General features: G+C 35.5%; 1 protein-coding gene across 1 annotated transcript; it reads left to right on the top strand.

Moving 5' to 3' along the window:
* The first annotated feature begins 3,015 nt into the window (after positions 1–3,015).
* LOC117717933 (olfactory receptor 5P67-like) lies at positions 3,016–11,918 on the top strand. The gene is given in 3 exon segments (XM_076940431.1): positions 3,016–5,269; positions 5,271–6,684; positions 8,463–11,918. Coding segments are annotated over 2 exon segments (945 nt in total). The 5' UTR covers positions 3,016–5,179; the 3' UTR covers positions 6,126–6,684; positions 8,463–11,918.
* Positions 11,919–13,391: the final 1,473 nt, after the last annotated feature.

The raw sequence follows: 13,391 nt of genomic DNA, 5'->3' as shown, positions 1-13,391 counted from the left end.
AGGGTGTTAATTCTAATTTAATCTTCAAATCAACTGCTACATGTAACATTCAAGGAACATCACAGAAGAGGGAACAGTAGAATATAAGAGCCAGAAGACTAGGATGTTTGGTGCTAGATTGTGTCTTGTAGACATAATAGGAAAATGACACCCATGAAATAACAACAGTTTGACAGAATAAACTAAAGCTGAATAAGGTTAATAACAGTTGACACGACAGCATGGAGGGAAGAAATATAAGGCCCTAGTCCTAGTTGAAGAACTATAGGCAATTAATGGGATGCTAAGAGAAGAAAATAAGTCTTCTCCAGGGACAAACTCATAATAGGTTATCTAGACTCAAGTGGCCTTCCTTAATTACATATACATATCAGCAGCACTAAGTGAACTCAGTAGTGCATGTGGGGTTGGGAGTTTATAAAAACAGTAATTTTAAAAGATATAAATTTGAGAGGGAATTAAGAGGTAAAATGAGGAGGTGGTGGAAGAGTGGGGTAGAAATAATAGGAATAGTCTATCTGTATATGAAAATATCAAAATGTAATTAAAAACAATGGCTATAAGTGGGACTTCATGAGATTTTTTTTTTCTACTTTTGCATGACTATTGGCATTATCACTGTTCATGTCTTATCTAAACTGATATTTTTGAATTGGTATTATGGGTACAGATTCTCCATCATTTCTAGGAGACACATATGTACAGCTGATTTCCTAGTCCTTTGATTCTTACAACATTTCTATTCCCTCTTTCAAGATGTTCACCTAGCCTTCAGTTTGTGACTTGTGTTATAGACATATTCACTGATCTAAGTGCTCTACAATAATTTGATCTCTGTATTTTAATCAGCTGTGTTTTTTGTGATAGTCTCATATTACAAAGAAAATGTTCTTTGATATGGAATAAGCTTTACCTATTTGTTGGTACAAGGATGTTTTAAAATGCTGTTAGGAATTATGTTGATCTAGCAAAGTGGCAGTAGGCACTCTATAACCTCATATAGTAGGAGATGCGTATCCTCACACACCCAGGGGACCTGGATAGGTTGCTAATATCAGGTATGACCTCCCACATGTTGAACACATTGCTGTTAGTCTGTTGCTAGAGGTTGAATAAGTCACTTTCAAAAATGAGCTCTCCAATTTATTATCAAATGCAAAATGGTCAACATTGAAATCATACACAGAAGAAACATTAAGCAAGCTGCATAGGTTCTGTTTACACATTACTTAACTAAAATATGTCTAGTCAGAAAAAGAAAAGAGAAAAACTTGAGAAGGAGTAGAAGGGCATAGAGGGAGGAAGGAGGGCATAAAAGAGGGAATTAGTATAATTAAATTTTAATTAATATAAAAATATGCTGGGAAATGTGACATAAAAATATGAGATTAATAATAAATAAGGCAGTAAGTGCAGCTTCCACATAAAACTAAAAGGCAACTGTTAGGAAAGTGTGGAGCAGAAAACTTGCTTCTATACTTCACATGACATCAAATCGAAGGGACTGTGGTTAATGAGAATCAACATGTCTGATCTTCGTTTTAATAGCATAATGATGCAGTCAGTATTGTTGCTGGGATGGCATGGTATTGGGGCTCCTGAGTAAAGTGTCAATCTTGGGAATGTTTCTTCCATACCTTTTGCCTTATTGTCTATTTAATATGTGCATTTATTTTCTAGTGACTTCACTAAAGTAAAAATTTTCTAAAAGATTTACATTCATTAACCTATTCAGTGTTTTTCCAGTTCCTTTAACTACAACAAATATTCAACAGTTATTTTTGAGAGAAAAGATTGAAGAAACAATTCTCCCATATGTGGTTGGGAAACCTCATTGAAGGCAGTCATATAAACTATATCCCATTTTCAAATCTGTCTTGAATCATAAACTTACATTGATTCTGACTTGACCCAAGAATACATTTAGAAATTAGTAAAAATTTAATCTCTTCTGACTTCCATGTGCAAAATGTGATCATGTGTGTGTGTGTGCACATATGAGCATGTGTGCATGAGTAGGTGTGTTTGTGTGTTATGTGTAAATGTATGATGTATGTCTGAGTTCATGTGAGTTCAGGTGGCTGCATGTCATAGTATGCATATGAAGGTAAGAAGATAATGTCACTGTTGGTCCTGATTTTCTACCATTTTTAAATCAGTAACTTTCTTGTCTTCCACCAATCCAAACTCCAGGCTAGTGGACCAGGAAGCATTCAGTGATCATTATGTCTTTGTCTCTTTTCTGGATGCAGAGACAGGAGAAACTTTGGTGAAAGATGACTGATGTTCTGTATTAAAGCACTTTTATCAGGTGAAATCAATGAAAAAGTAGTGAACTTAATAAAAATAAGATTCAGGAGAGATGATCTGACTGTGGAGAATCACTGTGCCTTCTACACACCTTTACAGCATATAAGCTGAGACCACCTGTCACATATTTGAGGTATGAATTATGTTATTAATTATTAATTCTTATGGAAAATATTCGTACCTCTTCCTACACACTATTTTCTATGTAGCAATTATTTTTATACTCTTGTCTATAAAAAATTGTGTGTGCCTCAAATAATTATTTAACTTAGCATTTCATCATTTCCTATATTCACCAAAGTACCTAATAGTTGTTAATAGATGTATGTTACATTGACAACTAATATATTAAAAGAAAAATTAGTACACACGAATTAAAGAAACAAAAAGTCCATTTTACCTAAGATAATTTGTTTTAATGTACTTCCAATAATTAGAAAGTAAATGTACACCATTTCACCTAAAGAGGAAAACAAAGATTACTTGAGGTTGACAAACTCATTGAACTTAGTTATGGTTGTGTAAAATGGACTGTTTAGTACTCACTGGGAATAAGATAATGATCCCTGGTGCTTTAAATCCACACTGGAATCCAGTGCCTGTGCTGGGACTTATTTTCAGAGACAAACAATGACAATGGAGACAGCTCTGCAGGTATAAAATTATAATAACTTTAAGCTTATTACTTCACAATGAATTCTTGATTGAGGAGGTAAGTTTTGAGATTTGTGAGTTTTGAGATTAAGTTTTTAGATTTATAAATTATGGTAGTGAAACAAGTCACATGGAATCAAAGAATTCTGTAAAAGAACAAAACAATAATTGTATAGAATCTCCATATATTTCATAAGCAAATTGTCCAAAATGATTAGGCACAAAAGTCAGTTTTCAAAGACTTTTTGTTTATTCATCCAGTGGTAGGACCAGAATCCAACATGACCTTCAAGTGTGTAAACATGTAACATTTATCCAAAAGGCTAAATATGCACTAGGTTTGAAAACATTTTGGTGGCTTACATTTAGGGAATCTCATGTACAAAGTCCTACTTTGTTTATAGACTGAATATTCTAGTATAACAGGCAACACTCTGGACAAATGAAAATGTAAATATAGAATTTTGGGGATGAGAGAGATCTGTCCCTTGTTAGGTGAACCTTCTAAAACTATTAATTTCTTAGTTTGGATATTTATTGAGCGGTGTGTTCTGTTAAAAATTATGTAAATTTATTCCATCACACAATAATTAGACAATCTATGACATTGAGAAAGGGAATGTTTCTTGACCAAAAGTGTATCATAATGTGCTAAATATTATTCAAATTTGACATGTACATTTATTATTTCAAATTACTTTAAAGAGTGATGATCTACTTGGAATTATTTAAAATATTTAATGAGATTACTATAGGAAGTTGCATGTTATTTAGTGTTATCTCTATTCAGTTTCTCAGTTCTAACAAGAAAATTTATCATTTTTTAAAAATGTACTCAAGTACCTTACTTGCAGAAATGGTAGACATGTGATCAGTGCAACCAACAGAGCCTCTCTCTATGTATCAATTGGTGGAGAGTTGCAATGCTACCATGCTATATATCTATTATTTGTGTGTATTCTCAACTGCATTGCCACCTTTCATTTGTAGTGTACTAACTATAATAGACTGAATCTGCCTTTTGCTTATATAAAATTCTGTTTTTGAAGACGATATTTTAATTTGTCTGAGTCTCCTCTAAATGTACATATATATGAAAACACATGCATGACTAGTGCCTTTGAAATCAGCATAGTGCATTGGTTTCCCAGAACTGAAACTTCAAATTGCTATGCGAAACTATGCAAGTGATGTTCCCTACAAGTTGAAACATACTCTTTTTATTTCTTAATTAAAAATTTTATTGGTTATTTTATTTATTTACATTTTAAATGTGATCCCCTTTGCACATTTTCCCTCAGAATACCTGCTATCTTACCACACCTGCTTCTATGATGGTGCTACCCTACCCATCCACCCACTCCTACCTCACAAACCTAGCATTCCCCTATGGTGGGGCATCAAGCCTCTATAGAACCAAGAGTCTCCCTTCTCATTGTACCATTTTTAAGCCCCATAATTCTGTTACTTCTTATTGTGTTCCTTAACTTAAAAGTGATTTATACTTCAAAATAAAAACAGTAACAGATATTAATAGATGATGGAAAATAGAAATATGTACAAATTTAAAATCCTGTTCTGGTGATGTAGAAAACATCCAATAAATCTTAGCAAAGACTTAAGTCTTCTCTGAATAATTCTATGTTTTTATATTTTAATTCTTTTTAAACTTATAGCAAATACATGTTATTCAGACTCATAGTATAGTATATTTATCTGTTCATTTGTGTGAAGCAAATGGTGCAGGAAACATACCAAATATGTGCATACCAAAGAAAAACACTCAGATGTTTCTCACCTCCCATCATCTGAGATCCAGCCATCTAACTCTAGATGTCAGGAGTCAGATTTGATAGAGAAAACCTTTATGTGAAAAACCATCTCAACAGGCAAAGTCTCATAATTTTAAATCTACAGCTTTAATGACAATTACATGTTATTATTATAAATATATTCAAATAAAAGGTAAATATTATTTATCACATATTTCTAAGATTTCTGCTTAAACAATTTTGAAGGTCTTATTTCACAAAAATATATAAACAGTAAAAATAATGAGTAAAATAACCATTTTTGGCACAATTTTTTTGAATAATATATATTAGCTTCTGGTGTTCTTTGTGAATGTGTTCAATGAAATCAAGTAAACTATTTATAAACACCTTCCTGTTCTGTCTCCATCACGGCCTTAATCTGGTAACAGTTACATTGCCCGATGGCTTTTCTGGAGGATGGCAACCACACTGCAGTGACAGAGTTCATTTTATTGGGATTAACACATGACTTAGTCCTTAGAGTCATCCTCCTTCACCATCATCCTGTGCATCTACCTAGTGACTGTGTCTGGCAACCTCAGCACCATCCTTCTCATCAGAGTCTCTTCCCAGCTCCATCACCCCATGTACTTTTTTCTCAGCCACTTGGCCTCTATTGACATAGGCTTCTCATCTTCTGTCACACCCAATATGCTTTTCAACTTCCTTGTGGAGAAAAGCACAATATCCTACACTGGATGTTGTATACAGTTTAGCTCAGCTGCTTTCTTTGGAACAGTTGAATGCTTCCTTCTGGCCACCATGGCTTATGATCGCTTTGTAGCAATCTGCAACCCACTGCTTTATTCCACAAAAATGTCCACACAAACCTGTGTGCAGTTGGTTGTGGGATCTTATATAGGGGGGTTTCTTAATTCTTCCTTTGCAATAGTTTCTTTTTTTACTTTTCTCTTCTGTGGACCAAACAGAATCAATCACTTTTACTGTGATTTTGCTCCTTTGGTGGAACTTTCTTGTTCAGATATCAGTGTCCCTGTAGTTGTTACCTCAATTTTTTCTGCCTCAGTTACTATTATCACAGTGTTTGTCATAGCCATCTCCTACACCTACATCCTCATCACCATCCTGAAGATGCGCTCCACTGAGGGTCGACACAAGGCCTTCTCCACCTGCACCTCCCACCTCACTGCAGTCACTCTGTTCTATGGAACCATTACCTTCATTTATGTGATGCCCAAGTCAAGCTACTCCACAGACCAGAACAAGGTGGCATCTTTGTTTTACACAGTGGTGATCCCCATGTTGAACCCCCTCATCTACAGCCTCAGGAATAATGAGTTTAAGAGTGCTCTTAAGAGACAGCTTGGTAAGAAAACCTTTTCTTAGAGTAATCTATTATGCTGTAATAGATTATTTATATATGCACACCCCCCCACACACACACACAGTGGCAGTCATCCAAGAGTGATGTGATGCCCATCTCATTTTTGGTTATTATCCTTCTTGTTAATCTTTCTACACCTCATTTTGTTTTTTGTGCTCGTATATAGATGTTTTATGTTATTTCTATTTTTTGTATTTTACATTTGTCTTTGAGAATCTTATACAATGTATTTCCATAATGACCCACCCTCTCCCCAACTCCTCTCAGTCCTATAGCTCCCTCTCTTTCACTCCCAATTTAATGTTCTTTTGTTTTGTCAAATAATATTTGTGCTGTCTGCATACACTTAGTTGTGTAGGAATCTCCTGAGCCATAATTAGCCTTATACAGGCTAATTTTTTTTTCATCTGGCAGATGGTACTTTCCAATAACTCTTCATTTGCAGATGGGAATTGTAGACATTTCTTCTACCCATTGTTATATTTTACCTGGTTTGAATTTATAGATGCTAACAGAGCTACAATGAGTTCCTATCTACAGCATTCTGTTGTCTCCTCAAAAGTAAGTATTTACATTCAACTACAGACTCTGGATTTTTCAGTCTTTCCACACACTCTTTCATAATGATTATTGAGTTTGGAGAGAAAAGAATCTGAATTAGATGTTTCATTTAGAGCTGAGCATTCCACAGTTTCCAATTCTCTGAGCATGGACAGGTTGTACATTAATCATCATCTAATGCAAAAAGAACCTGTGCTAATGATGGTTGGGAAATGTACTAATCTATAAGTATAATGATAAGCCATTTAAGTGGTTTAATAATATGTCCAGTTAGCAGGACAATGATTGTAAACTTTTCCTTAGGACCTTTGATTTCTCCATAACAGGTTTAAGCCCTAATATTGTTAGATGTGGGTTTCATATTACTGAGTTAACCTTAGTCTGAGTCAGAAAGTAGTTGATTACTCCCATGAAATTTGTGTCATTATAATAACAGTAGAAGTATCTTGTCACATTGATTAGTTTATAGAAGTCACATGACAAATTTCCTGTACTACACATATAATATTTAAAATTATGGTCATAAGAGGCTACTCTTAATTTATTATTTTAATTCATTCTATCCACTTCAAAATAGAATCCAGAGATAATCTTCTATCTTCCCAGTTTCTTCTTGAATTACCCTTACTTGCTTTTTTTCTTGAGTGCCATATGGATAATAGTGCTTTCAGGATTAGCACTGTTATCTATATGGCCATGTTTTGCCCATTCTCTATATATCCAAGACTTTCTTATTTTTCTGCTCAAATATCACTTGACCCATGGTACTTTCATTGATAGGCTTCTCAAGCTAATGTCATGCACATCCACCACATTGCCACAACTACCTTTACCACCTCATATCAGTTCTATTTTTCTTCTCTACCACATTTCTCAGTTTAAAAGTTTGATTCTTTTCTAGTGTACTATCTATTGCAATATCAATTTGATCAGAATTATTTTATTCAGTAAAATCTTTAGTATTGGTCCTATGATACAATAAATACTAAGTATCTGGATACAATGTTTTAATGGTTACATGTATCTACAAATAAATCAATTCTAATCTCTGCCATACTATTTCTGAAAGAATTTGAATTCACGAATGCTGATACCATTGGTTTTTAATACCTATACCCTTCCTTTTTCTTAAACTATCTTCAAACGCATCAAGAAAGAGCTATAACTTTTCAGATAAATAAATTGCTGTTTTATATTAGTCATTAACTTATATGTCTCAAGTATCAAAGCTTAGATAATGTAAAATTCAGAAAATAGTTGAACCTTCCATTGAACCTCAGACATACAGATACACTGTTAATTAGAAAGTTAATATTTATGTTCAGGTATTTGAAGTTTACATTACTAAGGTTCTAAGGTCTCATGTAGTCAGAAGCATCTTAAAATTTTACTCAATATTTTGAGGTGTTTGTCAAATGATAAAGACTAGGAACAAGCTTTCAGAAGAAATATGTATACAAGAGTTGTTCAGATGTTAAGTGTCTCAGTGGGAAAAGTCAATGTCACCTTGCCTAATCATCTGGCATTGACTTTATGATCTACATGGTTCAAAGGAAAATAATAAATCACACAATTGTACTCTCTCTCTCCCTCTCCCTCTCTCTCTGTCTTTTTCATACACACACACACACACACACACTTTGTAAAAGAAAAGAAATTAAAGAAGCAGACTAAACAGACAAAACATAAAGGGAATAGCATTAAGAGTAGACTGGGAGATTGACTCGACTGGACTGGAGATACAGCTAAATGATTAAGAGCACATTTTCTTGCTGCAGAATACCTGGGTTCAGTGTCCTGAACTTATGTTTTGGCTCACAACCATCTACAATTCCAAAACATGGGGAATCAACACACTCTCTGCCTTCTTTATGAAACAAGCATTCACATAAAAGGTAAAAATTATTCTTAAAAAAAGGAAAGAAAGAATCCTGCATTGAAGAGAACTGGTTTATGGAAATTTAAAGAATCACTCTTCTTTTTATCCTGGTCTTGAAACTCACAGTGTCTGTTCTTATGAAAACAATGGCCACAGTATTAGTAACAAAATTTACTGATACATAATTAGCCTCTGCTTTCCTACTTTATGTGAGAATCTCAACAGTAGAGTAGTATATATCATAACACCCATTCAACACATCTGGACCATGAAATTTGTGATGCCTCTTCTCTTTGTTTGTTTGCTGTTTTTTCTCATTTTTATGTCCTTTTTTGTTTGTTTGTTTTTGGTTTTGTTAATTGTTTTTTAAATTTTTTCTGAATCTTCTTTTATACCATTTTAATTACATGCATGTATTAAGGTCAGTTCTAGGTTGAGGAACTAGCAATACAATAGCTGCACATAGTCAAGGAACAAGCAAGACAATAAATACAAATAGTCAAAAAAAAAAAAGCAAAGCAATAAACAAAGTTCCATGATCACTCCCTTGATCACTGTTTCTAAAGGCTTATCAGGATGACCAAAACATCTGAGCCTACTTCCCTGTCCTAGCCCCAAATTATTTTCCTGCCTAAAGCCTACTTCTTTGTTCTAGCCTAAGATTTAGATTCCTGCCTGAAATCACTTCTTTGTTCAAACCTAATGTCAGATTCCTTCCTGAAGCCAATTTCCTTGTCCTTGCCCAATTTTCAGTCCCTTAATATTTTTTCTATTTGTAATTTTCTCATTTTATAACTTCTCTATATAATTTACATGGTGTGATTTACATGCTCTCTGACTTCTGATGACACAAAGTTTGCTTCCTAGTCAATCTACTGGAATTATAAGTGTTAACGTTTTCTAATACAACTAACCATTTTATTACCTTGCATGAATCCTTTTAGTACTTCTGAATGGATAAATATATCTTCACATATAATTTACAACTTCTGAAAGCCTATATTCAGTGGGCAACATCTGTCACCACTTCCCATCTTCAATCTAATTCTCATATCTTTTTCATTAGTAAATAAATATTTATAGAATGGCTCTAGCTTTGACAATCACAGGAATGATTATAGCACACTGAGAAAATGCCACCCCTTTTACTCCCTATCATCACCCTGTACTTAATGTTTTACAAAGGCCCTCCACATACCCATAGTTTTCTAATATGCTATTTCTAATGCTATTCCTTATACATCCATTTTCCTAATCTTGCTTTTATCTATTCATATTGTTAGATTTTTCTGTGATCAATATTTTCTAAAAAGTGCTATGTTATAAACCTGGTGAAGAAAAATGTACACCCTTGGTTTTACTACTTTCATGTTAAATTTAAATACATGTCACACTTAAGTACCAAAATATCTCTAGAAAGGGAAACACATGAGTTTATACTATATTGAAATACTTTGGAGTAATATGAAGACTTGGACATTTTATCTTTCACACAATTCCTGTTGCTCAATAAATGCTCAGTAAGGAGATAAAATGAATTGAAGTATCTCAAACTACATTGTGAAAACTTTGTTTTTCAATGATGTGCAAGATGCTTGGAGAGGGAGACAGAAAGAGAGAGAGAGAGAGAGAGAGAGAGAGAGAGAGAGAGAGAGAGAGAGAGGAACAGCCTGTCTTTTTCAGGTCATATACTTCTATGTGACTATTGCTCTCCTCTTTATGGCTAAGAAGTGGAATTTTATGCCATTATCCAAAGCAGAAATTCAAACATTTGTACTCTGTTTCTTGAGGCAGATGTAAAATTTGCACCTGATACTTGTCAATTCTTTCCTTATATTTTTCTGTTTCCTTATGTTTTTCAATTTAAATGTGTGTGTGTGTGTGTGTGTGTGTGTGTGTGTGAATTCGGGTCATCAATCGAGGTGGTCATTTTATGCAGTGAGCCAACCTGATAGCCTACATTTGTTTTCAATTCTTCTATATTTGAAATAAGCATTAAACTGAGAGATTAAAAGCATAACATGCCTCACTCAGGATGATATTTTCTAGTTCCATCCATTTACCTAAGAATTTCTCGAATTCATTATTTTTAATAGCTGAGTAATATTCCATTGTGTAAATGTACCACATTTTTTGTATCCATTCCTCTGTTGAAGGGCATCTGGGTTCTTTCCAGCTTCTGGCTATTATAAATAGGGCTGCTATGAACATAGTGGAGCATATGTCTTTGTTATTTGTTGGGGCATTTTCTGGGTATATGCCCAGAAGTGGTATAGCTGGGTCCTCAGGTAGTGCTATGTCCAATTTTCTGAGGAACCGCCAGACTGACTTCCAAAGTGGTTGTACCTGCTTGCAACCCCACCAACAATGTAGGAGTGTTCCTCTTTCTTCACATCCTCGCCAGCATCTACTGTCACCTGAGTTTTTGATCTTAGCCATTCTGACTGGTGTGAGGTGGTATCTCAGTGTTGTTTTGATTTGCATTTCCCTGATGACTAAGGATGTTGAACATTTCTTAAGGTGCTTCTCGGCCATTCGAGTTTCCTCAGTTGAGAATTCTTTGTTTAGCTCTGTACCCCATTTTTTAATGGGGTTATTTTGTTGTTTGGTGTCTAATTTCTTGAGTTCTTTGTAAATATTCGATATTAGCCCCCTATCGGATGTAGGATAGGTAATGATCTTTTCCCAATCTGTTGGTTGCCGTTTTGTCATGTTGACAGTGTCCATCATCCTGAGTGAGGTAACCCAATCACAAAAGAACACACATGGTATTTATTCACTGATAAGCAGAGATTAGTCCAAAAATTTGAAACAACAAAGATTCAACTACCAGACGACATGAAGCTCATGAAGAAGAAAGAACAAGTGAGGATGCCTAGGTCTTTCTTAGAAGGAGTAACTAAATACCCAAGGGAGCAAATATGGAGACAAAGTGTGGGTCAGAATCTGAAGGGGGGGTTGTAGGGAGGACCATTCCGTCTGGGTATTCATTCCATGGGCAGTCACCAAAAATAGACGCTGATAGGGATGTCAGGATGGGAAAGCTGACAGCAGCCTGATAAGGCTGTCTCCTTAGAGGTCTCCCAGAGTCGGACATACCCAGAGACAGATACCCACAGCTATCCATTAATCCGATCAAAGGTTCCCACTGGAGGAGCTAGAGAGTAAATTGAAGGAACCTGAACGGCTGGTGGCTCTGTGAGGAGAGCAATAATACCAACCAGCCAGAGCTCCCCAGGGTCTAAACCACCAGCCTAGGAGCACATATAGAGAGACACATGACTCCAGCTGTATATGTAGGGGAGGATGGCCTTGTTGGACATAGGTGGGAGACAAGGTCAATGGTACCCTGAAGGCTGAGCACTGAGGGGGGGGGGGAATCTGAGGGTGGGGAGGGGGCTGGGGGTAGGTGGATAAACACCTTCATAGAAGCAGGAGGAGGGGGGAGGGGATAAGGGGTTCCTGGGTGGTGGGGGAAATATGGTAAGGGGATAAAATTTGAAATGTAAATATTATATCCAATAAAAGAGGGGGAAAAATAGAAAAGCAAGTAGAACCAACAATCTTAATAAAATGTCAGCCCTCTTTTAAAAAAAAAGAAACTATCCTGATACTAAAATTTGTTTTGAGAATTGTATATTGCAGAATGATCAACCTTGGTGTATCTACTCAACAAGCAAGCTGGGCAGACCTGCTCAAACCTCTGAGGTCTGGGAATTCCATCTGGAGGCAGCGAAGACACAGCATCAGAGGATTGTCAATTTGCTCTCCCCCCCAACTCCTCTTCTAATATCTCAACGCCCATAATCAGCTTGAAGAAGCTAATGAAGAGTCAGCGCCCCTATTCCCTGGGCTAGGGGACTAAAGTGGTAAATGTTGGGCTGTCTCTCTAGGGAAAAGTAGTGGTTTTGTCAGAATAGAGAGCATTAGCTAGGGTTTATTGCATAGCCATAACCTATTAGTAGAAATCTGTATAATTAATATCAACATGAAGATATAAATTCTTAAATGGCACCAATTTACTTTGTTTACAAATTTTAAGGTTTTCATTGGCATGAGCTTCTTAGTGATATAAGAGTGAGACAAATATTGCTACTCTCATAGACATTGTACCAGTATAACACATTTAGGAATACAAAGCTTAGACCCAGTCCTTCTTTAACTCTTTTTAACTGATTTGAGATGGTCAGCCTGTGAGTTAAGGGACTATAGCAAATTCATGACTTGGAGTTTATTATAAGGGTATTCTCTATGTTTTATGTAGAAATAGCTGAGTGGAGTTAACAGGCAACAGTCCAGATTACCTTACATGGATAGCTGGCTTTCAAAACATCAGAAATCCTTAGAATTGACATGACAAACATTTTAGTATTAATGTTCATTTTCATTAGAGGCCTGTCTGCTCCGGACAGCTTCCTATGTTAAATTCTAAGAAGAAATTGAGCATCCTTGGAGTTACTCCAGTTGTGGTGAGACAGCCACTAGGCAAGAATTGCCACTTTCCTTCTACAGACAAATTACTGTCCAGAAAAGGACACACTTGCAGAATAGTTGACTGATTATATCTGCCTAGACAGAGTAATCAGCCCTTAATAATTCTGCAGCACTAAGGTCTGTCAGAAGATCCTGGACCAGAAGGCAGAAGAACAGATGCTCCAACGTTTTGAAGTAGAGCGAGTGTCCAGATGGTCAGAGGTCTCTATAAATTGGCTAAGTTTTAGAAGCTATGCTTTGTGCTTCCCACAATTATAGTTAACTCAGTCATTCTAGATTTCTGATGGGGTTGAAAACAAATAGCTATTGACCTTAAGAGAAAAGATTTGAGTGG

The sequence above is a fragment of the Arvicanthis niloticus genome, chromosome 1 (assembly GCF_011762505.2).
Source record: "Arvicanthis niloticus isolate mArvNil1 chromosome 1, mArvNil1.pat.X, whole genome shotgun sequence".
NCBI classification, from domain to species: Eukaryota; Metazoa; Chordata; class Mammalia; order Rodentia; family Muridae; genus Arvicanthis; species Arvicanthis niloticus.
This window is presented reverse-complemented; position numbering and strand designations above follow the sequence as displayed.